The sequence below is a fragment of the Melanostigma gelatinosum genome (assembly GCF_949748355.1).
Source record: "Melanostigma gelatinosum genome assembly, chromosome: 1".
In the NCBI taxonomy this organism is placed as follows: Eukaryota; Metazoa; Chordata; class Actinopteri; order Perciformes; family Zoarcidae; genus Melanostigma; species Melanostigma gelatinosum.
In genome coordinates, this window is record NC_136634.1 from 6393032 (window position 1) to 6420928 (window position 27897).

At 43.7% G+C, this 27897-nt stretch overlaps 1 protein-coding gene across 2 annotated transcripts; it reads right to left on the minus strand.

Moving 5' to 3' along the window:
* Positions 1-27897, minus strand: wnt7bb (wingless-type MMTV integration site family, member 7Bb). Of its 2 annotated transcripts, none has more exons than XM_079266803.1 (4): positions 27677-27897; positions 19423-19649; positions 4807-5078; positions 1-1562 (listed from the first exon to the last, which is right to left on the minus strand). In XM_079266803.1, the coding sequence occupies exons 1-4, from the start codon at positions 27745-27747 to the stop codon at positions 1083-1085; spliced, it is 1050 nt and encodes a 349-aa protein (XP_079122929.1). In that variant the 5' UTR covers positions 27748-27897; the 3' UTR covers positions 1-1082. The 2 variants fall into 2 exon arrangements, with proteins under 2 accessions (XP_079122929.1, XP_079122928.1); XM_079266802.1 differs by lacking the exon at positions 27677-27897 and adding an exon at positions 25093-25375.

Genomic DNA, 27897 nt, shown 5'->3' on the forward strand with positions numbered 1-27897 from the left:
TGTTTAATGAATTGAGGAAGGATCTCTGCAGTTCAACGAGTTTTCTTGCTCCTGTCAATTGTTTGAAATTGCAAAAGCATCCAAATAAATGTTACTGCTTGTGGGGAAAAGGACTACAAACAAACTATTCTACAGAAAAATAGAACCAAGGTGTTTGAACGTGAATGTGTCAACACACCGGTAGCAATGAAACCCTTTTTCTTTCTTTGCTTGAAAGAAAAGATGAGGTGTTTTAGGGATTGGGGTCACTTTCTAATAGACACACATTTTCAGTCAGAGTTTCTAAAAAGTATTTTTCTTTACACTTAGTACAAAAAAAAGACATCTCTACCCGTTAGTGCTTCGTTTTAAGATACTATAACATAAATAAACAATTTATTTTCAGTGTTCAGAACAGACAGTTCCAGTGTGACTGGAAAACTAACATACTCCACCATATTCCAGTTGGCAGCAGAGGGTTTAACAGAGTTCTCCACTCAGATTTTGGCGCACCCCAACGCACCGTACTTACAAAATGTTCTTCATTTCTACAAACATAAGCCCCAGCCAATTTGGGGGGGTCATTCTTGTCAAGATTCACTTTTGCTCCCCTTTAGTGAAAATACGATAAAAGTTTTCAATCAAAGACTTGACAAATCTCTCCCAGTCACCCCTCATCAGCTGCTGTCATTTTGATCAACTCCCAGGTTTACTGCGTTTCCTCTCCATGCACACGAGTCTCTTTTGAATTTAACAATCACAAATCCCAGAGTGCAAAGCACAGTTCCCAACGAGGGCGTCATTCATTACCTGCAGTCCCACCAGTCCTTCCTGTACTGCGGGTACATCAGTACATGAGCACAATCTCTATGTGACAGTAAAGTTCTGGGGTATTACCTACTGATATTTAGCATTTACTTTCAGAAAAGGAAATTAGATAGATTCTGCTGTGCAAAACGATGCCATGAAGAGCTGATAGCGTAAAGTTCCATTCCTTTTATTTCAAAATCTCTCACTGGTCCACGTCACACTTTTCTCTTGGGTTGCTTGAGTCTTCTTCATTCAAATAGTCCTTGGAGCCTCACTTTCTGGCACTGAGTTCCTTATTTGCAGGTAAACACCTCCGTCCTCTCGCTGCACGTGTTGCACTTGACGAAGCAGCACCATTGGAACTTACAGTTGCACTGCCACACTTTGGTGTACTGGTGTGTATTGTAGCCCCGCCCGCAGCACATAAGGTCGCAGCCGTCTGTATGTGGCGAGGTGCGGTTGCACAGGCGTCCCTGGGTGCCCACGCTCCCCGTGGCTGCGTCCTCCTCGCAGTAGTTGGGCGACCTCTCGATGTAGACAAGGTCCGTCTCCATGGGCTTGCGGTAGCCCTGAGTCTGCTTCACCTTGAGGTGGGTGGGCTGGCGCAGTCGGCTAGCCCGGACTACCTCCACGTGCACGGCTTCGTTGTACTTGTCCTTGAGTACGTAGCCAATCTCGCGGAACTTGGGAAGTGTCGTCCAACAGGTCTTGGTGGTGCAGGAGCCCGAGACGCCGTGGCACTTGCACTCCAGCTTCATCCTTTCTTCTAGTACCTGGAGAGTAAAAGAGAAAACAAAGCCGTTGTAGAACTGCAGCAAATACAGTCGTGATTGCTCAGTAGCTGAGCAGAGATCTATTCAGTTGGTTGCAATCTGCTACCACACCACTAGATGCCACTAAATCCTACACACTCTGCCTTTAATGAATGCAGTTTTACCAAGAGGCTGGCTAAATGCTAGCTTTGTGTTGCGCAACCATTTAAATGGAAACAAATGTCAGAACAACTAGATGTTGAGATATTAGATTTTTTTTGTCTGTGTAAAAACTGAGCTGACAAAGCAACATTTCTTACTTGTATTCATGCTTCCAATGATCAGTGATTGTGCGGGTGGCTTATACTGCATTTATGCCCCCAGTACTTAAATGAAATTGCCAAAATAGCTTGAGTGCCGAGTGACAGATCTCTGTGACGTAGCCAGATCCAAGCATATCAGAATGTTCAGTCATGATGACATGCCGTTGCATGTCCAAAGGGAGGGGAAATTGCACTTACTGGTAATATTCCATCCTGTAATTTTGTCTACCTTCCTCAAACCACATCAATGACAAAGAAAACTACACATGAAAACTAAATGAAACAAACTAAATTCATTGTTTACGGCTGGACAAGAGACTTGAGGTTTATCTGACTGCTTAAATCATGTGATAAATAGAAGAAAGCAACATGTTGCCACATGCATTAAAGTGGATCACAGTTATAGATTCAGATGCTTTTAGTCAAAGAGTCATTTTAAATGCAATAATGCCCATTTTTCCCATATTCCCTTACTCAGTCTTGAACTTAATTTCTCTTTGAGGTTATGTCCAACATATGGTAGACAGGGCAGAATGTCTTCTCCTTGAGGCCTAAGCCTGGGGCATATGGGAAATATTGTGCACTGTCGTCATAATTTAAGTGTCAATCCTTTGCTCCGTGGGACTGAGGATCTAAAAAACCTCAAAATAAAAACTGTGCCCTCTTCGTTTTCTGCTGAACCGTTCTAAAAGGCAAACGCGCAGAGGAAAAGAGGAGGTTGAGTTCGAATTGGTCACATTGACACATCTGTAATAATCCTGACATGACTTCTTTAACCAAATTAGGATCCCCCGATTTGCTCGAACGAAGCAACGTCTTTGTTGTATGAGATGTAAGTTTGGTTGGCAGGGCATTTTTCCAGTGCAGCTTTTTTTCCTGGCACCTCGCCTTGCCAGAAGCACAAGTCATCATTTCTATCAGACACTTACGAAATGTACACAAGAGTTGTTCAATATCTCTGTCTGTCTTGTCCATGGACTCATCTGGTCACATTTTCCCAGATTTGAGGACATTTGATTGAAAAAACATGAGCTCCGCCGACTTCATAAAAGCCGGGGTCAGCTGTCAATCTCGCCTCGCATGTTGATTCAGAATGAGGATTTCCAAAAATGTAAGGCACAAAAACCACAAGGAATGCCTGGTAGAAGGAGTCTGACAGATGCATGGAAACATTTACTTAAACTGTGTCCATCAAAGCCTCTGATCTGTTATTAATTCGTCCAATATGACCAGATTCCCATCTAAAGATCACTTGTCAAACACATAGCCCAGATGGGAGATGAAAGAGAGCTGGTGATTCACTGAGTGTTCTCTTTCAGTCACGGAATCTATTGTAATTATAGTTTTCTGTTTCAACGATGCTTCTTATTAGTGATTGGAAAACACAATCTCAGCTGGATCCCATTGGAGGAACCACTTCCTCCATCATCCGAACCAGGATCATTTTAATCAGTTCATTTGACTTCGATAGATTGGTGTCCCAGGTCATTTCAAGTGTCTCGTATCCAAGCAAAATCCACATGGGATGTGATGCACTGTTACACTGAGCTAGAGATGTCTCTGTTGGTCGAATCTGTGCATGTAGCTCTGTTTTACATGCACGTAACAGTCTGAACTCCGCTCCAAAGCCTGGTGGTAATCCACTAGGAGCTGTTTGGTAACTGCCAACAGTATGAAGAAAACACTAACCTGTGATCAGCAGCAATTTCGTGACAGTGAGAAAAAAATGGAAAGCTACCGAAGAACCCATGAGCTACCCATGAACTAAAACAAATGCACAGATGAATCACGTGTATGGATTATAAGCAACACGAACGTTTCAGAGGCTCAGACCTTAATAACTAGCAATCTAAGAGAGATTTGGGCTTCTTACTGTCTCAGCAAAGAGGAAATCTGTCTTTTGCACACCCTCCTAGAATGCGAGTTTCCGAGCCCCAGAGTGAGAACAGCAACAGTGCCAACTCTAGCCCTGGCAGTCCAACATGCCAGCACCCTATCAGTCTGCTGTGTTAACACCGCCATTGTCGGCCTGCTTTCACGCCCTGAATAGTCACAGTCAAATGGCAGTGACATGTTTTTGCGGAGAACTGCAATAATATCCTGTTCCCGAATTTAAACTTCATAATTCCATGAAAGGAGCTGGAAAGAAATGATGGCAGTGCTCTATCTGGCAACCCCTGGACAGGCCCCATTGTCCCAGGGGACACGATAAAGCCCAAGTTATTAATTAGACCCATTTGTCAACATAACATCATCTTTTCTCTTTTATTTACCTCTCACACTCTTTTTCTCTGTGTTTCTTTCCTCCAAGACTGTTGTGAGATGACTAATAGCGAACAAACATGTCCATGATGGAGTTTGCCAACGGACTCTCTCAGAAATAAAAGACTTGGAATGGAAAGACATGTCAATAATTGGCTCTAGCAACACAAGCTGCTGAAAGGCTGACTAGGTGATCAATCAATCAGCAGCTGGACAGTCAATCGCAGTCCTTTGTGTGACTTGTAGCTCTTTATCTGCGACTGTTTGCTTTTCTGCAAAGGAACACATGAACAAACGCATGTATGCATCAAGTTTGTCAAGTATGGAGTCATGCAATGTTTCGTTTATAGGAAGATGATGTCGTGTCACTTAAGGGATAATTCCGCTTCACTACACCCAAAATGTTGGTAATAGTCCTTCACTGTCTAGGAAATTCTGCTGCAAGTATGATACGTCAAAATGATGTCGATGATGGATACATTTAATGCACACTTTGGGTTTCATGTGTTTCTTGCCCCATCTGACTGTCACCACATTCCTAGAATTTGATCCAAGCTTTAATATTTTACAAATGACGTAACCATTAAATCAAATAATTCAAAAGGGTTTTGCTGTTGTTCTCTCTTGATCACCGTTGATAAAACACTTAAAGCATTTGAGATTATGAAAATCCTCTTTACCTTTCTCCCTGCCTCATTGTTATGCAAGTTCATCAAGCGGCGTGGGGTCTTTTTAATCTCCCGGGCATCCACGAATCGGCGAGAGAACTCGATCCCGTACTTGATGTCAGCCGAGCAGCCTCCCCACTTCCAGCCTTCCTCCTGATTGTAATACCCCTGCTTCTCCCGGTCGCAGCCACACTGGCTCAGGTTGCCCTGGCTGCACGCTGCTGTGATGGCGTGGGCCACCCCTGCTGCTGTGATGGCGTAGGTGAAGGCTGCTTCCCGACTGCCTGAAAGAGGGAAAATGTTGGTTTTTTTTAGGAAATTGTGGGACGTGATGACATATAAGCCATTTTGTAGATTGTTTTAGATAACTGCCACAATGAAGCTGCTGTACTTCATTCATCTTTACTGTAGCAAAATACAAAAGCAAGTGAGTACATCTTTAGCACCCACAACCATGAACTCATTTAAATGTGTCATATCAGACACAGTTACATGATAATAGTACTGTATGTATGTATGTGCTTATGCTAATGCTAATGCTAGCCATGCTAATGTTGACCATGGTCACCTTCGGCCCAGCAAACTTCCAACACTCCACTCCTGACACATAATGAGTTGCAGCAGAGATTTCAACCTCGATAAACAGTTCAAGTCTGCTCCATCGCCTTGATAGGCTACAGATATTTCCTTCCCCCTCCTGAACAGCTTTCCTTCTGCACCTTGGAAGAAATGTGGTCACGTTTCCGACCGCAAAGTCCTCGGGGCCGGCCTGCAAGAGTGCAGTGTTGGGATTCCAGTGTGGGGAGAGCTGGTCTAGGTGCTGTCCAACGTGCTGAATTCCTCTACAGGAGCACCTTGTTCTGCTGCCCACACTGCAAACGGCTGGGGTCTGCAGGTCTGGCTGTCTCACTCACGCTGCTCACTGACAAGAAGGGAGCAAGAGCCTGACGGCACAGAGACTGCACAAGATGAGATGAGCATCTAAATATGTTTTACCTATGCTGTGTGCTATACTTGAGTACTGCTGTGTGAACATCATATACGCGTGATGTTATTTCTGTGCTTTCATCTAATAATTGAATGATGATCAAAGTGCAGAATGCGACGTTATCAAGCTGAAAAACACACCTTTTTCTACGGTTACTAATAAATGTTAGACGACAAAGGTGCACTTAGGAGAGGGTAGATCTCCGCCAGGTGTGTCTGCAACAACCACTGCTGCATTGTGTGATTAATGAATATAAACCCCCCCCATCTAGACACTAATGGGCTGGAAGGCATCGTAAATCGCACTTCATTCAAACTTAAAAACAAGTGGTGATGTATGCAGGCAATTGGCTCAAAGTCCTTGCATAATGCACGTCGTACAATCTTGCCAAAAACAAACTTATCGTCTTATGTCGGTCAGGCTAGCAGCGGCTGTGTGGCAGTGATGTACTCAGCAGTGTGTGTAGCAACTGTTTCAACTGTTTTCATGTCCTGGTTTGTTGCAACAACCAATTCAATTTAGAATAATATAAACCTGCAAATCTTCAAATATGAGAGGTTCAAATTTGAAAATGTTTGACATTTATTTACCAAATTACCAAAAAGATGATTAGTTATCAAAATTGTTGTTGATCCGTTTTCTGTTGATCTGCTAATTGCTTGCGCGCTGCCATATTTATCATGCAATCACGTTATCGAATAATAGTTCTATTATGGAATTGAGATGAAAAGGAAGGGCTACGGTCCACATTTAGCCAAAGGTCGATGACAAAAACTATGCCATACCATTCCTTTTTCTTTCTAAATATCTCAGAGTCCTAATGGCGACAGGGGGGCTGGCTTAAAAGGACTCCCATGGTCTGAAACAGACTGTGGGCTATTAAAACCATCGGTCTCCCTTCAACTGGCAGTAATCTGGAAGCGGCTGAGCAGCAGAAACAAGGCTGACCGCAGAGCAGAGAGGAATGCTTTATAAGACTTTTGTCTTATGTTGTGTAATGTACTCTCATTGCAATTATTTGACTCTCTCGAGGTAAAATGTTGTATTTTATACACTTCAGAGAACCAGTAAGCTACTTGATGATTTATCATTTCCTCAAAAGGCTTTCAGAGACATAGCAAAGAAGCTTGTCGGATCAGTTTGGCAACAAACGTCACTGTATCATGTTCTACAGATCTAAATGGCAACGCCAGGGTTCTGGACATTGTGACTTAATGTACTTCAGAATGTTTGGGTTGGAAGAGCAAAGGATATATGAAACCTTCTGAATCAGAGATTCATCAGAAAGTGATATGTTTTTGAGTACCGTGTAGTACAAAGAGCTGTATTCATTCTTGACAAATTTGGCTGAAACATTCTCAAACGTGTCAAATGTGACAGCTGTGCAATGTGTGTTTAAAGAAATATACAAAGGAGTGCTGCAACAGTTTTAAATCTTGTAAACGTTCAGTGCCTACAATAAATAGACTATCAGACGGACCCACAGTCCACCAACATCAGAAATAACATCCTAAAATGAGCAAATGTTGGAAATGTTTACATCTGCAGCAGCAAAGTACAACAATAAATAATAATAAAGTGGAAATTATAAGGAAATGAAAGACAAAAATGTCTCAGTGTGGCCTGTGTAATTTTCCCTGACCAAACAATCTTTTAACAATTTTAAAAGTTATTAAATGTAAAATCTTTGCTTATTTTTCTCAATTTAACGGGCCCAGACAGTGTGGTCAGATAGACCCAAAGCTGCTAGCATTAGCTGGAGTCCAGCCTTGGCATGACAGTTTTACATAAAGCAGCATAGCAAAACACACTTATTTGCCTATTGCCTGATTTCATAGAGCTTCTTTGTGTTACGTGCTTTTAAATAAACTGCTTCTTTGCAGTCATTTGCAGCTGTTTTTCATTTAATTTCCTCTTTTTTCTTCAGAGGGATTTTTTGCACCTCATATTCTGGTCTCAGGGGCATTTACTGAACTCTCACAGACGTTTTACCCCCAAAAGCCACTGTTAATTTCCTATCTTGGCACTGGTGCTGCAGCGCTAGTACCACGGCCACAGGTTTGCCCGATGGGGACTGACTCACAACCACTTGCTCCTTTGGTTAGCAGCAGAGCTGTGCCCCACCAGCTTGTGGTAACTGCTGCCCCCACCTCACATACATGCACGGATGGTGGAGCGCAACCATAATGTACGTTGTATCCACACGCATGCACATGCACGCAGATACTGAGTGACCGGCCATATAATAGAAAATACACAATGCACTCACTCTACCCTCCAGCCTCACACACATGCACTGTTAGAAAAACGCACTTGCACATAAACGCACAGACAGAGCGTCACTGTAATGTTTAAAACAGGATAAAGGCAGTTTCCAGAGAAAGGGTGGTTCCCTGAGCCATAGATGCATGCCCATTTCTGGGCCCATTGAGTTGTGCTGCTCATGGGGAAAATGATGATGATGGGGCTTGTGCTGGTTGACACCCCCTGGTGGGTCTGGCACTGCCAAGGCTCTGCCTGGCCATAATGAAAGCCAATTACACAAGCCAAGGGACTGTGGCTATCAATACCCTCTTTTTTCTTTGTGCAATGAACCAAAGAAGACAATATGTTGTCCGTTGGGTATAAATAACCATTAGCATGGATCCTTCAATCTCCCTTTTAGCTCTTCAATCATATTATGTGTGACGATTCTATAAATCACAAAATTGCAATCAAAGTTATTCATTGCATATCAAATGCTTGAACTGTTTTCAAACTTATTTTCAGGTTAGAATAAAAGTAGAAACACATGATGAATAGAGAATGCATTGTGCTGCCCCAAGGAGATAGAAATCAACAACCCAAAGATTCTAAATACACCGAACAAAACAAACATGTCAATATGAACCCCGGCCAGGAAGCTCTGTATTTCAACAACAATGCTCTTGTGTTGGATGCTGTGTGTGCAACATAATTTGACTCCTGTACCCTCAGGAAAGGAAGGCCCTGGTTTGCCGAACAGCCATGTGGTTGATGAAAAGCGACGGCGAAAAAGCAGCCATAACAGCAGCTGAAAGCCCTACAGAGGCTGGCCCCAGAGGCCTGACAGGCCTCCACGAGGAACCAGCCTGGGATAGCCTCGCTAGCTGCCAGTGGAAAATTGGAGTGACCAGAAAAACCTCAATGAACTTGGAAACATCCAGGAGAGAAGAATGGGGGAATATTAAACCAGATGTCTAATGGAGTTTAGTGGCAAGTGTCTGCTACACTATCCAAGAAAGTAGGGAGGAAGAAGATGAGTCTTGCTTCACTCAGAACAGGTACAAGCATTCATAAATAGGCACAAAGTAGCCTGCTATTTGCCTGTGTCTGGGACTAAAACCAGAGCTGTAGTGAAAGTTACTGACTCAGAGTGCCTTGGCCTTCACGTTAACTGACCACACCACTTTGGACAGCGGCCCCTGCTGCAGTCCCCGTCGTGTCTTTTGACCAGCCTGCCGAAAACCGGGACACAAAAAGAAATCTCTGTAATGTCGTGGCTCGCCGCTAAAACGTCAATCTGTGTTTAGAGCCGGAGGCAGGCACACCGCTCGACAAATTTCACATGACACAGCACAGGAGATTTACAACCGACGACACTATACAGGCAGTGCTGCTGGTGTAGTGTAGGCTAGCTGATGTAGTAACACTGCCGCTGACCGCAACGGGCCTCGCTTTCTTCACCGCTCACAGCCCATGGTCAGGCTATGTTGCTGACAAGAGAGGAAAGGGAAAAGATCTACTGCCACTGCTCCGTCCCAGAAAACAATCCAGAGACAGTTTTGTTTTGTGCGCATCAGTCTTGGGGTGGCACACCAAAACCAGGGGCCATGACTACATTTCAGGAATGCTATTATGCTGTTGTAGTATATTTGAAAACGATGGCAATATGAGAGTTAGGGAATCGCACAATGTACTTTGGTTTCTTATTTTAATGTTGTACTTCCTATCTAAAGTGCATAGACTAATACCAGCACAGTGGACATTGTCAGTTCCAGTTGAACGTGTTGTGTTCACGTGCAATTATATCAGGGTGGCCGTGCATTCTGGAGCTGCATGTATAGGTTCACAAACTTTAAACTAAATCCTGTTAAAGGTTTTTCTACTTATTCCCCGCTGCTTTCGTTGCCTTGCTGCACTTCCACTCTCCAAATAAAGTGATAATCCTAAAGCCGAGAAAGTCCCAACTCTTCTTCAAAAACAAAACTCATACAGGGTGATGAATTCAAAAAACAAAAGAGTGAATCAAATAGAAATCTGAGATACATCTTGGCATTGTGTCAGCACTAATTGTATTTAATAGTTCATGCACACTCTATGAAAAAAAGGACATTTTCCACACAGTACATGTATAATAATGTTATGACACCCAAAACACTGAAAACAAGCTCTAACCAATGCCTTGCCGGCGCTGAAACTGTGTCTCCAGGGCCCCATGGAAGGGGAAGAAAGTTGGAGGAAAACCCCTTGCTTTGTATACCAATCACCGAACTGACTAACGCGCTCTCTACTACTGTTTTCCGTTCCGCTTTATGTACCGTTGCTATGAACATATGCTCCCAGCAAATTATAGACAAAGTTGTGGTCCGTGAGGTTTGCAGCTTGAGGAATTAGTGCAGCCGTGTTCCTGTACAATAAAATAATATTGTTTTACCAGAACTAGGCTCCACAGTCTCAGTGGACTCACATCATGGAGCTGGGGAAGTGACACGCTTTGGCACAGCCGATTACCGTCGGGTCCCGAGTTTGATTCATATAATAAGGAGGGCTTTGAGCAGTAAAGCTAAAACAATTATGAGGGTATTTAACGTTGCCGGTATTAAACGCTGAGAATCTAAGTAAGCTGCCCCCCAGGCATAGAAAATTGGGCTGGCAGAAAACATCTGAAAAGCATCCTTTTTTCTTCCCTGATCTCCCTGAGGTGGAGATAAAGCTTTTTCACTGAATACCGAGACTTGCTAAAACAGGCACAAATCCTCCTTCCTACCCTTTCATCCTCATAATGAGACCGAAATCAGGACCTCACCTGCTCAGATCTAGAAATGTAGGCCTGTATGTGCTGCACACGGTAATCATCAAGTTCATTTGAGGACAGACTTGAGGATTTTCCTCAATTTCATCTTCAATGGAAACATATTTACTGAGATATAAATCAATCCCACATCATAGTATCGAGGATATCATTATCATCATCACTATAATCAGCGAGTCAAATATGCCACTGATGACATGTTTTGTTTCTCATTACAAAAGAAACTTTCAGATCTAACGTTTCCATATTCGGTGATAGTCATCAAACCCTCAAATCAAGCTCCAGGTCTCTTAACATCCTCTCCCTCCCACCAGTGTCTCTGTGCCTCGAAACCCACCAACTCTCGCTCGCTCCCTCTGAGCTCTCACCTAAGTGGGCCAGTAGCGGTGTGATTGTTGGCGCATGTAAATGTCCAGTGGCAGCCCTGCGTGTAGAGAATACAGTGATCGGCCTGGGATTGTGTGGAACAAAGCGCACTGTGAGATTACAGTTGATCCTCTCGCATCCTGTTTCCTCCTGCGTCTAGCGGCACTGTCAGACACAGACAGACGCAGATCCCAACCGATAACGCAGCGATGCAGGGAGGGGCGACACACACACACACACACAGGGGCCCGAGGGCCAGGGCCCGGGACTACCCCGGGCCACGTCAGCAGACGGACGGTGGGTGGGCAGGAGAGAGAGAGCGAGAGAGAGAGGGGTGAGGGAAAGGAGAGGGACCCCAGCTCCCGACACACCCACACAGTCTGAGACAGAGGCAGAACTGATGAATGAACAAGGGGCCCGGCGATGATAGCGCTGTTTGGTCGCGTAGGACGAGAGGCCCCACCCTAGATACAGACACATGTTGTGGGCAGGGGATGTGAGGCGAAAAATTGGGAGAAAGGGAGTAAGAGATGACCTTTACCAAGCCCTGATGACCACAGCCCACACACTGCAGAACAGCAACACATCAGACTATCCCCTATCTGATAAAAGTTAGGGGAAAACATCCTACACATCGGGACACACACACACACACTACACACATTTATACGACTGCTCTGTTTTCTCTGGACTCACACAGAGGAGGGCAGAGAGGATTACAGCTACCCACATGATGACGGGCTGAAAAATAGGCCTTTTATCCACCACCGTTCCACCATAACACAATGCACGCATCATTTCCACGCTGTTATCCGCAAAGCACCAAGTACTTGGCTGCCTGCGAGTGAATCCGCAGTTTTGCTGTTAGCTTGGCGCTACAATGCATCAGAGATATTTGCAGTATAGCATCCTTTTACGGTAATGACAACATCTTGACTTGGAATAAGCTGAAAGATTACATATCTGAGTCGATAACCACAATGAGCCTGAAGGGTGTACAACCAACGAGCAACTAATCCCACAAAAGGGAAAAACCTCGGCGGCAGTGAGATGATTGATGGCGCTTTAGGAGAGTTCACCAGTGTCAAAGTACCCAATTGTCTGCTCTTGAAAAACCCCTAGTTTTGAAGAATGAGTTTTCGACTGTCTTTATTACACTAGTCCTGGGTATAACACTTATAGCCAACTCACTAAGCTCATATGTCAAACAGGGTAACGTGGTCGTTTTTTCAAGGAAGAATTTAACTGTGAAGCCTCTCTCTTCTCTCTTTCTCTCTTTTATATATATATATATATATATATATATATATATATATATATATATATATCTTTATATCTATATATATGTTGATTAAACGTGGGGTTGATGGTGTGGGCGGCTACAGTTACACCGTAAGACTGCTTTCAAAGAAACAATGTTTATCATGTTGACATTTAACTCGAATGTCCATTTTTTAAGACGGCATCGCATGATTCAAAAGGAGTTTGTTGAAAAAAGTTCAGCTGGTCGAAATTAATATTTCAACTTGCATTTCCTTTTACTTTGTCAAAAAGGAAACAAAGCACGAGGGGAACCACATGGCCATTTGAGTAGATTTCCTCGTCCGTTCATTATTAGCCTTAGGTTGGACTGTGATGTTGTACTTGCATTCTGCTGGGATATGATTTCACCACAAATGACCATCAACTGATTCCGAGAAGGGGAAGGAGCGCCGCCAATGCGTTTATAATCTGCAAGTATTTTGTTGTCCTCAAACCAGGAGCTGGTAGTTCAGCGTATGAGAGAAGAAATGCAGGGGGGAAAGCAAACAAATGGCTAATTTAAGTCTTCAACAACAAACACAATGTGAGGATCGTAATACGACTGCCACTGTACTTTTTTATTGTATGTTTTAAATTGTATGCACTCCTATGAAAGCTGCTGTGAGACCATTGTCTCCTGTTATAACATTGGTGGAAGAGGTCTGAAATGCCAAAGAGCTGTCTTCACAACTGTGACAATTGGGTCGGCACAACGATTCTTTTTTTTAATTCCAGAGTGTGGGGTGAAGTTCAGAATAGCTGAAGACACTTAAAACCAAATCCAGTGCATCTGTTGTCTTTGACACATTGCGTCCGAGCGTGAAAACACAAAAACCATTTCATCAATTTCAGCTTTTTCAAAAACGGTACGCAACGCAAAACTCTAAACCAAAATCCCAAAACTTCCATCAACCACGTCCTCTTTGCACTTATCCTCCTCCACTGTTTAAATTGGGGATACAAAAAAAAAAATCGACCTCAGCCATGAGTTATGTCTGTCTGCAGTGACCCTTCACCTCCTCTGAGAGGGAGCTCTGCTCGAAGGGAGTCCTGTATCTCCAGCTCCCGATCAAGTACGTGCCTGTCTGGGAGTTCTTTCCACACAAGTGGTTTTCAATGAACCTGCTGACTTGAACATCCTTTATCTGACTAGACGCTGGTTTGGCCCCTGCAGCCCTGAAGTCCTGGCAGGTGGATCGCCCACTGCCTTCACCACACTCTGGGCGTCCAAGGGGAGATGGATGGAGGCGGGAGGGAGGGAGTGACTGGCTGGGAGATGATACCATGAAGGAGGATGGGGGAATGCAGACACGAACACACCCGCTAGTCTCCTCCCTTAAAGCCTAAGCCTCCACATTCGATCACACTTGAATTTGTTTTGGTAACTACTCAGATGGACATTTCATATCCAGTTTCCCTGTTCTCATCCTAAGAGGTTCTAGTAATGATGCACAGCTTGGGGCAACAAGTCAGTGAGGTAAATGAGCGAGAGAGAGTCAACTGAAGAGAAACGAAAGGGAAGAGAGGCATGATGCAGGTCACAGAGCAAAACAGACTTTTCCTTGCATCTTTTCTGAAAAGCCTTTTTTGTTTCAAAGCAGCATTTATACAACAATGTCTTGCCTTCATTTCGACCTCGTTGATTTGGTGTTCTTCAAACAACAGTTCAATTTAGTTTTTCCCCTGCAACAAAAAGGCTCACCTGCTCAAGTGCTGCATCTATTCTTGTGCAATGGGCCTGAGGCAGGATGATTGAACTTTTGTTATATTTCACTGCCGGGACAACAAGAAACCTCTTTCAGCATGAAAAGCGCGAATCAGGACGGTGACAAACTGGCTGGAAAGTCAAACAGAGAGTAACCAGAGCAGGCCTTTTCATGACAAGAGGGCCAGAGTTGGCCTTTGATGCTGAGTGTAGCCGTTGAAAGGTGTCCATTTTCAAGCACTAATCGCCGACATCAAGTGCATTTCAATTTGAACAGAGCTGTAAGATGTTCATGAGCAGGTTTTTTAAGTGAAGGACGTCTCTATTACTGCTGGTTTACCGGAGGAATGTCTGACGGTAGATGCTTTTTTTTTAAAAGTCAAGTCAAAACATAACATGAAAGAAGGAAAAAGTAAGAATATACAGTAATAGTGGATTTGATTACTATAATAGAATAAATCTAACAGGAAAATAAAGCAGCAACAGCGTAATACTGTTCATGTGTAAAAGTTGAGGTATGGGGCAAAGATCACTGGCTGGATCGAAGACACGTCAACTTATTATGTGAGATGTGTAACAGAAACCACATGGGGCTTTCGATGCACTTCACGCGTGGGTGAACACACTTAAATACGCATAATAAAACGGCATCAACAAATCACAGCCCAGGGATCAGTCTCTGACAGAAATATTTAAAGTAGAATGATTCATCCAGAAACCAGGCCAAGGATTATGATTGGAGGATTGACCACGTTTGCCATTCTTGTCCCGGAGCCCCCTCCTTTCCTCCTGACTCGCTGACGGATTTGTCTCTAATTTCATTATTACTTCTTGATAGACTGCAACAAGCCACTCAATAACACCCATTTCTGTTAGCACAGCATAATTCATTCCACATTTTTTGCAGACTGAAAGTACCAGCTCATGCCAACACCATAGCAGGGCACACGGGGAGGACCGCTAAATCTGCCTCTGCAGACGAGACAGAGACGCACTTAAATTGCCAGTTTCAAGTCTCGCTGCGAGTTTATGGTGTTGTTCTCCAATTTGTCAATTAGAGAATAATGAGGGAGCCAGCGTTCTTTGCAAAACAGAGGAACCGCCGAGGGACAGATCTGCAACAAGAATGGGGATGCTTTCATTTTTCCATCTATCCAGCCACCCTCGAGTCTTGTGTTCAGGCAACGGAGAAGGTGCCAGCAGAAGCCGTGGACTGAGCCGAATACACTTTCTCTGTTTACAGTAGAAGAGTGAAACACATATCAAATGACCATCCTTTGAAACTGAATCAACTCTGCTGAATGAAGATATCTCAGGCTCTGTAATGCTCAATAACCCAACTATTAATGTGTGCTGTCTTGGAAAGCGAATGTAATACCATGGAGAAGCTCCAGAACAGAAAGACCGCCTCCAAGAGCCGGCAGCACAGAGAGAATGCATTCGACTTGCGGTCGGCTGATCTTCAGTTCTTGAAGAAATGCCGACATCTCCTCCCTCCAGTCCAAAACTAAGACTGGATCACAGAGCGGGGGGAAAGGTTTAGTGTTCATAATTTTGGGGATTTGAATGAAAAACGTAAATGGGAGCGGAACGGGAATATCTTTTCCCCTGCACTTGATTATGATGATGTGGGAATTTGCAGATTCGGAGAAGGGATTGGAACATTTTGCTGAAGGGGTGTATTCCATGATTTCATATGCCATGCTAGAGAATTCCATAATACAGACAGACGTGATCAGAAAACATGGTTACATCGTCAGTCGTGAGCAACAAACACTGGAAACTATCACAACTGGGAATGTTGTGCGCCAGCTGATGGCAGTTTGACAGTGAGGTGTTGAGAGAAAACCCTAAATCGCCCACTTTTGGCAGTGGAGCTTCGCAGTAGCTGTGGCTTGTGCGGTCTCCCGCGATGACCTAGTGGGACACTGCTAAACTGAACGAGCACTGTCAGATCCCGACCAACAGCCTTCCCACCGACATCAGTGGAGAGCTTTGTCCCAAGATGCAATAGTCAACTATGCGCCTGTATCCAGCCGTCTATCTTATCACTCGGATAAAGTTTAGGGAGAACAGCCACAGAGTTCAACTTCTTCAATTACGTATCTCCATGCTGACAAGATAATAAGTTTTAATATGTTTACTGAGAGGAAAAGATAAAAAGTCTGTATATCACTGCATATATCAAAACTCGGGTCAAAATATTGAATAATTTTTCTCCTTCTATTTAATTAACACAGGATTTAGGCTCCAGGGGGCAAAACTCGATAACTTCAGCCCTGCTGCGACACCAACACAAAAAACATGCAGTTAATGTGAGCGCATTCAAGGACACCGCCACTCTGCAGATAACCAGACAATGCTCTGTGCTGTTTAAAACAAGCCTGATTTACTGTCGTTACAGACACTTCCCCTATCATGTATGTGTATGTGACAAAGGAAAGGGACCCAAGTTCAACTTGTTGAATGACATGTTTTCTGATCTCGGCAGCCCAGTAAAATTGACGAGGTTGTTCTGTTTTAAAATATATGATATGGTTACACTACAGTGATTTGTTTAATGACTCCTCGTATTATAAATGATGAGCCCCCCCCCCCCCCACATCAATCAAATATAAATCCATAGCAATGATGAAATTTGTGCCAATACAAAGAAATAGAAGAATTTTGTGTGTGGTATCCTGTGGTAGCCCAAATATGCTGGCTTAGCATATATGGTAGTTGTAATCAATCATCAGATAATTTACTGCAGATCATCAACGACTTAAAATGCGTAATATATCAAACAGCAAACGAACTCAGGTAACATTAAAATACCTGTGCCAGCTGAGAATGAGCTCAGACGTGATTTGGCGTGTTTCATGTCTCCGGAATGACACAATGGCCAGTGGTGAGAGGATTTCTCAATCCACTTCAAGTCGATTCAATACAGCTTAGTTTTCTGTGCAGTGCATGTTCCAGTCAGTGACTGAATTTGTTGTTCATCTCTGAATTTGTGTCTTGCTGTTCACCACAGTTCATCAAAAACACATTTATTAAACAAGTATTTGTGTGTGAATGGGCGTGTGTTGTTTCGATATGTCTTTTTGCCAGTGCATTCATCGACAGCAATATCATTCAAATGCAAAACATGCACAGTTATACAGTTGTTGATGCTTTTAGCACTTGAAGCTCTATTGTGTTACCTTCAAAAACCATGAAACCCACAAAACTATAGAGCAGAAGTCTCTGTTTAGACGAGTCCACCGACCCGACGGACAAAGAGCTGCTGTGTGCGCCTCGGTACAGCTATGGGTGTCACATAATATGCCGACACTGTCAAAAGGCACAAACGATTTCTCCCTTTTGCCCCCGTTGTACAGAGGAGTAAATCTATTCACGTGAAGGAGAGAGGAAGAACCAGGCCCGAATCAATAATGTCTCTGTAAAACCCATGAGCAAAATCAAGTTCCACACTGGTCTAAAAGAAGACGTCATCGTTGGAATGCTTTTTTGAGGAGGCCCCAAAGTCCCATCATTATTGGACAATCATGGAAGGCCCAGTAGTCATCGCTCTCTGACCAGAATTGGACACCGACAGTCATGTGCTCAGCGCGGGCGCATGAGGCATTTATTTGTGTAGATCGACTGTGGAAACCAAACCAGAAGAGCGAAGGCATGAAATTCAGATGACGCCGTTATGAGATGTTGATGTCACATCACTGATGAAAACTTGGGTTGAATGGCCTCAAAATACACAAAGATGAGTGAAAATGTTTGCAATCCCCATCAGGGAACAAGAACTATGTGAATTAGAAGCCCTAACTGTAGATTCGTATCCTACAAAGTACTTTGCTTAACAGTATAATACGTAAAAAGACCGACATCAATCCTACAAAAATACAGAGGAGACACAAATGCTTCTGATGAACCACTGCCTAATATCATTCCGAAGTCTCTACGCCATTCAAAAGGGCATAAAAAACAGACCAAAAGGAGGAGGAAAGGGGATGTTGAGTGTTGAAGAAAACAACATGAGCCCCATTGCAATAAGAAAGCGCCACATTCACAACAAAGAACAAATGCTTTCTGGAGAGAGAGCTGGAGCTAATTCAGCGACTCCTTAAGGGTTGATTGTTAACAGAGCCACCGGATTAAATGCACAGCCCGACCGCAACGTAATGGCAACAAAGCATCTCCTGAATGAAAGGAAATATATAAAAGTCCCTGTAAAACAACAACGACGCAGAAGAGGTTTTGCGGAGAGCCAAGTCTCTCAAACAAAAGCATCGTAAATGTAAATGTTTGTCTGCATGTATGTGCACAGCCAGGCATGGACACAACCAATTTAGCCCAATTAACAACAGATGTGTCCATCTATTTTTGGTTCAACAAGCGCTCTCTCTGCAATAACACCATTTTAGTTGTCTCCTTATTTGCAATATCATTTTTCAACCATACGTTTTCCCCATGAGGCCTCCAGTGCCTTTCGGTAGCTTTTCCATAACTTTGGCATGGCCAGCGATGGTCGGCATGCTGCTAACCAACGGTCCCGTTGCAGAACCTACATCAACAGAAACCAGAGCGCACTGGAGAAATACACACATTGTCAATTGAAAGGAGGACAACTAAGAAGGGCTGGAGTATATGAAGTTCTCTTCAGCAATGCCAACATGCATGGTTATACAATAGAGAGTCAAAGAGACCATGTTTTACTGGCTCGAGTTTAGACTGTGTGATGTGTGCAGCTTGGTTTTGGCTTGTGAAGAGCCATATTTCATGGGGCTCAGAGGGTCGGGGGCTGGCACCACATTTTTGATACTCCTCTTGTACTGTTTCATAAAACTGACAAAAATAGGATGGCTTGAAACATGTCAAATGTAATTTCTGTTCCCTCCTCAGGAGGAAGGCCACGTTATCATCGTCGGCTTCTTGATTGCAAATTTGTCTGAAAATTTGCAACACTAAAGTACAGTGTCCTGTATTAATGCCTATTTGTGTGGCCCTTCCTTGCGTTAATATATGATATTATCTATGTTCGTGTATTTTGTGCTATTCCTCTCTAATTCAACTAATTAACCAACCTTTGAATACACATGAACCTAAATAGAATCCTCACTCTAACGGCTAAAACTTAAAACGGTTCTCATAAGGACATGCCATGCAGGAGCACACCTTTACAAACACAAGTGTGCACTGTGCCTTTTCCCCATTGGTGATAGAACCCAGACTGACCTACTCGCAGCTCCTGACCGAAGACCGTCCTTTCTCCCAGCGCCGAACAGTTCCAGCGTCCATATCGGAACTGGTACTGGCACTCATTGATGCCCATCTGGGCGCCTTCGCCCACAACGATGATGGCGTCCGGGCGGCTCTGGCAGATGGCCCGCTGGCGAGGTGCCAGCCCGGGAATCTTGTTGCAGATGATGTTGGCACCCAGAGCCACCACCGAGGACAGGGCCCTGCCGAAGTGAGAGAAACACACCACGCGCACACGCATTCGTACACACACACACAAACATCCACGGACACACAGACACACAGACACAGACTCAGTTAGAACTTGCAGAGGATGGTCAGGCTGAATCATTTATGTGCGACGCTCCAGAACAGGATTCAACTCAACCGGTGATTGATGCACGTTCCGTAGTGAAGTGAAAGCTGAACGACATGAAAGTACGGCTGTTTAGTGGATTAGAGGTCAATCAAAAACCTGAAAATGTAATCCAACATAAAACAAGGGAAACTTGCTAAAACGGCCCAGAGAGAGAAAGCAAGATGCTTATTCGACCACTGACAACGCCACTCCACATTGGTTTGGATGGGGGAAGTTTAAACAATAAATTTGGGGTTTTATGTTAATTGTTAGGGAACATAGTAGCGTGAACGGTTGCCAGACTTACGCAAATATAGTATATACAGTACATACACTTTCTCTGTGTCTCGTTATGTAGATGCAGGTTTCAAATTTCAACCAAATGTCATGCAAAATATTATTTTTCGTGATTTGCGTGATCATGTGTTTGAAAGTTATTCAGGGTGTAAAGTGCTGCCCATAAATTTCACGAGAGACTGCTTTTACTTCAGCCACATCCTAAAATTGGTTTGCATGGAAAAATATGTAAGCTTTTCAAGACTAGTCGTCGTAATTTTGCAGGGTATTAATGCGCCTGCATAGTAAACGACACCCGTCCTACACTCACTTCTCTTCAGGGAGACGTCGTTATGTCTGATCACGCTCTGTGATAATATCACAACATGTGCTAAAGATGGCTTTGCAGCCACGGAGAAAGCCAAAACAGATTACAGCTAAACAAAGCGCTGACTATCTCCACGACTCTTGTTTATAGCCCTCGGAACCATGTAGATACATACTTTTCAAACACGTCAGGGACGGGGAGCCATAAACGAGCGTGGCGGCAAACGGCAGCTTTGAAGTATGACGTCGACCTCCAGAGGCCTTCACCACAAACGGGGCAAACCAACGCAGGCAAGTTGTGTGTCAGCGAAAAAGCGACGGCAGAGTAAGAGGAGTGAGAACGGGAGAGACACTGAGAACAGACACAACGGGTTTCTGTGGATCGTAGTTCACAGGGATCTTGGTGGGAGACCCCTGACTAAGAGCAAAGATATGATCATTGATTCGCTCGCCCTCTGGACAATCGTGCTCCCTTTCTCCACAAAGACAGAAAAACACGAATCCCAATTTCAAACACATGACGTTAAATTAAATCCTAACTGCAGCGAGGCGAGTATCTGTTCGCAGACTGAGGACTGCACACATTCTCTCTGTGTTCTCGGTGCAGTCAGGGGAACGCACACAACAGTATGTAAAGGGAAAAGCACCATTGTGTTGATTTTGCAATCTCTGCTGTAAAAGTCACCACAAAACCGAACTGAACGAAGATTTCTTCAGTTCAAATAAACATGCATCTATGTTTCTGAAAAATAGTTTCGCATAAGCATTTCGGAGGCTGTCACTTCAGAAATACACAACAACTCGTCCAAAAAATGCATCAGCTGCATTCAGTGTCTGCAGGAAACACTGCTATCGTCTCTCACTGCTGTTAAACAAGCTTGAACCCTTCTGACCCTCTGTGACCCGCTGCTGTATATGTGGTTGTTCATGGCAACAATGACGTGAAGTCTGTGCAAACCAAAAAGGTCACGCTCATTAAGACAAGTAATGTGCAACTGGAGAAATTCGCTGTCTTGCATAATAAATGCTGCGGGTGAATGGAACTGGTTTGTTTATGTAAATCCAAAGGGCAATAAAATACATTTGAGTCTTTTATATCTCTGATGTTCCAGTGCACCACTTTACAAGCGCGTACAACTGCACATTGTTCTGGCAGACAGAACTCGTAGAGACTCCCCCCTCTTGGCTGTTTCTCACGTCATTCACCTGCTAATACGCAGAATCGCAGTCTACCACGGTCAACCATCAGACAACACCAGACAGAGAATTCCAGAGCTAAGCTTTTAAATCCTTGAAATCATCAAAGTGCACAGATGCCATTCTGTTTGCTTAGCGTATGCGCCGTGTGTACGCCAGCGGCCTGGGGACAGCTCACCCGCGGTCACAGATCTGCCATCAGATAGACCGCCAACGGCAGCTCTGAAGTATCATTTCATACATTGGGCGTTACAGCGAGTATCTAATAGATAGATTGGTGCAAACTGCAGTGTTTGAGTGATCGCTGGTGGCTTTACTGCAGCGGTGATGGAGAGATGAAGTCTATGTTTTTTGTGTTAATTACAAAGCAACGGGTGGCAGGTTTTTTTTGCCTTGCACACATACTGTCAAGTTCATAACATGTAATCTGCTGAACAGCCAATACACTGGTTGTGCACAAGGGCTTTGACACCTACAGATGACACAAATCTATATCCTGAATTATATTGATCTTTATTTTTGACAAAACATGGGTCAGTGTCTTTTATATTCAACACAAAACCTGTGACGTGATAGAAAACACGTCACGCTTAAACAGCCAACATTAAACGTCACAGGAACAGAGGCCTCTGCCAGCTTGACCTCACAATAAACATTTATTTTGGAAAAACAAAAAAAATCAAAAGCAGTCTCAGTGTGAGCGGTGAGGAGCTTACAGATCCCATCACAGGGTAGTTTGGCTTTAAGAGAAACTGTAGTCTACGTCATGGCATACAGCGTGCTCACAGCCACCTACTCCATCACATGGAGCACTTTGAACACAACTGACACACTATTAAGCTCCCGGGCATGCATCTTCCAACAAGGAATGCACTCTCAAAACTGACACAACTTAACTAAACCAAGTGAATAAATGCTCTTCTTTTTTTTCCAAGAGCAGAAAATGAACTGTTATGTTCGTGCTGAATATGATTTTCCTCTTTTGCTGCTCATCAACAAATAAGATCCTCGGTGCACTGAAGGGGTTTCATTCATAACAAAATCACATTTGCATCTGTTTACAACTGTATCTGGCTAGGCCATGCATAATATTAAGAAAACGGTTGAATCATTGCCATGGGAACATTAAGTGTAAAATCCCTGGATATTGGAGCGTGGGTGTGCAACAGCCCAAATGCTCTACATCAGGGGTATCAAACTCATCTCCACTCTGGGCCACATCAGCATCACAGTCGCCCTCAAAGGGCCGGTTGTAACTGTAAGACTGTATAACTAACTTCTCCTAACATATTGTTAAATAACTGAGGGTTGAGAAACCCACATGACTCTATCAAAGATCAAACGATTAAAGAAAATAACAAAGACAAATATCAAACACAAGTTATTACAATAACTTTGTTCAAAGCTGTTTGTGTCACCTCTCTGCATCACTAATGTTCCTCCCTGTCGTTGTCCTGTGCATGCAGCTACATCCAAGAGCTGCTCACTGAGAGTCAGGTCTGATGAACATGGATAGATGATGTATCCGTGTTGTCTGTGCTTTCATCAACAGATGATGAAGAAGACGAGTACCTGCTCGTCTCTTAGCTAGCTGTGTTGTTAGATTGCTGCTAGTTCATGAACTCGGTCTGCGATGGTGTTTCTTCACAAACTGACATTTGTAAAAGTCTGTATCTGGTCGGAGCTCTGCTCACATACCTTCAGCATGCACTGGGCTGTAGCTGTGTAAATATATTCTGCTGTGATTGCAGTCTGCCTTTTAATTCTTGGACAGTTTGATGTTTTTCTTGGAGGCTAAATTTAGCTCCGTGTTTGGTGTCAAAATGCCGACGTGAATTGTATCCTTCATCACCGACACGCCTCATAAGACAGAAGACAGACCCGTTGTTCTCCTTGAAGCACAAACATGTGTTCGCTTTCACGTCTTTCATTACATTTTCTTCCCTCTGCATCAATTTTTCTCTTCGTGGACATTTTGGGATTATTTGTCGATCTTTTTCAATCGTTGGAAAACCTCTTTTCGGGCTGTTGCCTCTCCTGTCCACCTGTTGTGATAGTTTTAATGTCGGTACACAGACTACATGCTATCTCATAATTTCAACGTTATATCTCATAATTTCGACCATGGGGATACTTTTATTATCAAGTCTAACTTTTAATTATTTTTCCAAAAAAAAAAAAAAAAAAAAAAAAAAAAAAAACTTTTTTTGATTTTAATCTTTTTTTTTGCTGGCGGATTCGCGGGCCACATAAAATTACGTGGCGGGCCGGATTCGGCCCGCGGGCCTTGAGTTTGACACATGTGCACATGGTCAGATCCTTTTGCTGACAGCTCATTTGTCGCCCACAGCTCAACAAATTTTGCAAAGAAAACACAAGCTTTGAGGAAGGGGCATTGCATTATTTTGAACCCAAATAGAAATGTTCTCCTCAAAACATGTATTTTGTGGTTAATGCTGAACAGAAAACACACTTGAATAATCCAAACAAACAATGGTATGTAGTTCTAATGCCATTGCTATACTTAGAAGTGTAGCCCACTTTTAACAGAAAACCAAAAACCACATCTATTTCAGCATCAGGTTTGGGGTCTCCAGGCAGCAGAGAAAGGAGCAAGGGAGCATGGGTGAGTAATTATTCTGGACGCTTAAAGAAAGCCAGTGTTCTCCTGCGAGAGTAATCCTCGTTTAATTCAAAGCCGAAGCGCATTATGGTGTTAATCAAGTGCATGTTGCAGGCAAATAGTCTAAAGGCACAAATGATAACGTAAAAAAAGAAATGCTGAGAAGTAACCAGAGACGAGGTCGTGCACAGAGATAATCGTTCACACGCTCAGACAGGTTGACGGTGCTCGCATCATGCGTTAAAAAGTGCCCATATTGTGTTCAATTCTCCTCGCAGGAGAGAAAAGACAGACTCGCAGCATCCAATTGTCTTGAACATCTCTGCCACTCTGTGGCCAAAACGAATCCATGTAGCAGTCACCCAAATGTTTTTTGATCATGTAAAATATTTACAATATTTACAGCTAGATGCAGACCACCACTGCTACTACTCACGAGAGACGCTCATCCGCATGCGGACGGCACATTAGCGCGTTCAGGTTTTCACCTAATTAGTTCATTCCCACGTGGGTCATTTTCCCGGCGATGTTTCCACTGATGGGTATACTGAGTTTGCGCGTGCATGCCATTAGGAAGTGTATGAAAATGATCCTCGAATTAAATCACATTTACTGGTAAATTGCACTTTTGCTCCGCGTGCTCCCTGCGCCGTAACAGTCCGATGACACAATATAAACAACTTCAAATGAATCTCCAATAACTAAAGATATTCATCTCACAACCGGCTCTTAATGATTAGGGGGGAAAGGAAATAAATGGCTCGTTGTCCGGTAGGGAAGCTGCACGGGAGCAAAACCAAAAACCGTGCTTCTTTGTATTGCTGAAGATGAGCGCGCGCACTCCCTGAAGTTAATTAAGGACCCCAGTTAATTGGCTGAAACTTACAGGTAGCTGCCACTCGTCAGGATCAGGAAGATCTGTGGATAATAGACAGACAGCAGTACACTGCGCGACGAGAAGATGATCATGATGACATTGAGCAAATGGCCACGATCGGATAGACTCAGACGACGCGGACGAGATGAAAAAAAAAGCCTCCCTTAATTCCCGGTTTTAAGTCCCCTTCGCACAAAATAAAAAAAGAGGTGCTGTGCGTCTCCTTGTCTTTGGTGCGGTGGCTCTACGCAACTCCGAGCTCCCAGGGCCGTGTGTGCGCTGAGATTGGCTCTGTCATCTCTCAGCGGCGGAGGCTGTTACACAGTCTGTGGGTTCCCGGCCGGAATGATGATGGTTTTAGGGATTTTGCATGGCAGAAAAAGTGCCTCTCTCCACTCTCATGAGAGTCGTGCCTGCCATTGGGCAGGGAGAGACACTGCTATCCGCCCACTTTGCCACAGCGGGACAATAGGTGGGTGACACTGATCCGATCCCCGGTGGACGTGCGGGAGGTTTCATTCATCATCATATCCCCCCCCCCCCCCCCCCCACACACACACACACATACCGCAACCCCACCATTCAGCCAAAAATGAACAGAGACGCTGGCTGCTCACGCATAACACCATCATCACAGCTCCGCGTGCAAAAAATCAATAAAAAATCTGCACATTTCTCTGGCAGGATGTGTCGTTGTGAATCAACAGGTTGGTGTCACATAAACGCAATAAAGTCCATGCAATATGACAGATAGTATCCTCATAATATGTCTGTATGCGTGTCTATGTAAAAGTGAGTTTGTCATTATCCCGCTGAAAAGAAATGTCCTTACCTTAGATATTCCTATAATATTGTTAAATGAATCTTAAACGTACAGTATTACGTCCTCTTGTAACATGCTTTCCAGTAACATTTCCTTAGAAACATAAAAAAGCATCTTTGCGGTACTCAGATATGAGTTTCAGGGGCCTTATTATTTCCTGTGGCAAAACTATATTCTTGCTATAGGCGTCTTATGTCTGCTCTGTATGCCTGTCTGCTGCGCTCTGATGGTATTTGATGGCCGTCACCCTATAATATTCAAATATTCATTCTGTGCCCTTGCTGTGATATTGAATAATATTCTCCTCAGATTGACAGATTGCTGGAGGTGGAAAAGGCATGAAAATAGCAGTCTAAGATTGGATGTGAGCAAAGAAATAAAATACTTGGGGAGATGTTGTCGCAGAGCTTAGTGAGTGGAGGGCTTTTATCGCCTCAGCATCGTGACTCTCACTCAACACCTGCAGGCTCAAGTCATTGTAAATGAAGAGGGTACCATGAGAAATGTAGCCATGCAGAGTGAAAGGATGGAAGGAATGAGCTAACTGCTCGGGCTCAGTGAACACGGAGATGGGTGGAGCTGCTGGCATATGATATGAGCATCTGTGGAACTTGAAGTAATTTACACGCTTCAGTCCACACGAAGTTCTCACAGGCGGGGCTGACACTTGTTTTGTTTCTTTCTCTGATGCTGCAGGAATCTCCAACTGCTAGATCAAGATAAAAGCATTCATAGACCTAATAAGTCATGCATTTTCCATGTGTCACGGCTTAATGTTCAACAACAGCTAAGTATTTAATGTGCAACTGGTTGCAGTTATTCAAGAAAAGATATGTAGTGTCGCACAATAAAAGCAACTTTGTAACATTGATGAATAATCTGTAATCGTGTTAGAAAAATGAAAATAACATATTGATCTGGATTACCCTCCACTGCATAACATGTTACACACTTACCTGTTTGCCTTTAGTGCCCTAGAACTAATTTAGAGTTAACTACATAATAAAATGTTACAGTTTAACTGGAAATGAAGTCAGAATCAAACTCAGAAGTGTTTCAATTGCACTATTCCGAGAGTAACAACAAATAGGGTCGACCCATGGGTGCAAAGCGTGGACAAAACTACACAAACAACTTCCCACATATCGGTTTTCACGAGATGTACGTCGCCATGATTCTAACGTGTGTCTGACTGAGGGTCATAATACGGTATGACTTGAGAGGCGCTGCGTTAAGCGCAGCAGAGCGGAGTGGGAACGGATAGAAACCCTTCTGTGTGTATGCATCAAGGTGAGGTATTGCAAAACAGGTAAAAAGAAACTGCGTCTGGCCGATGGAATGTGGAAATACAACTCAGTCTGCCGCTATTAATGAAGGTATGCAGGGGGAGCTGGATCTGCAGCAATGACAGCGACTCAAATTATATGTTGCGACAAAAAGGAGCTGGAGTCTCGTGAGGTGAACTAAATGGCTCCTTGAAAGCGAATACGAATCGATCGCATTGCACCGTCACCTTATCTGACACCTTTACGCACAACACATTCCCCGTGTGCAGGCGTTAATGTACAATGATTGCATTTGGTTTTTTTAAGTAGGCTACACCTGATGAAAACGGATTTCTCACATCATACTAAAGTCTGAGGTCAGAGGGCAGCTGACGCTTTCCTGTAAAGAGGTGAATAACCAGAGTGTTGCATAATTTGGATATTCACTTTTGCGCATGTGAAGAAAACAGTCGTGTGCATGTAATCACAGGTTATGAACACTCACCCGAGTCTGAGGTAGATGATGCCAAAACACAGGAACACGTACAGACTCCGCTTTCGGAGGGGTTTGTGCATGATCGTTCCCACTTTGTCCCGAGGCCATGCGCTGTAACATAAAGTGCTCAAGCTTTTCCGTTCACATTGGCGGTGTTTCTTAACCCTTCCAGATGAACGTATACCGCCTGTTTTCCGCGACACGAAGCTGGGGCGCCTGTGAAATCTTCG

Bases quoted from the DNA above. Each gene is read 5' to 3' on its own strand.
- wnt7bb (XM_079266802.1), bottom strand. From the start codon at position 25,175: ATGATCATCTTCTCGTCGCGCAGTGTACTGCTGTCTGTCTATTATCCA. The intron at 19,650-25,092 runs GTAAGTTTCAGC...TCACTTCGGCAG, and splicing joins CTGACGAGTGGCAGCTACCT to GGCCCTGTCCTCGGTGGTGG. The intron at 1,563-4,806 runs GTAAAGAGGATT...TTTACTCTCCAG, and splicing joins ACAATGAGGCAGGGAGAAAG to GTACTAGAAGAAAGGATGAA.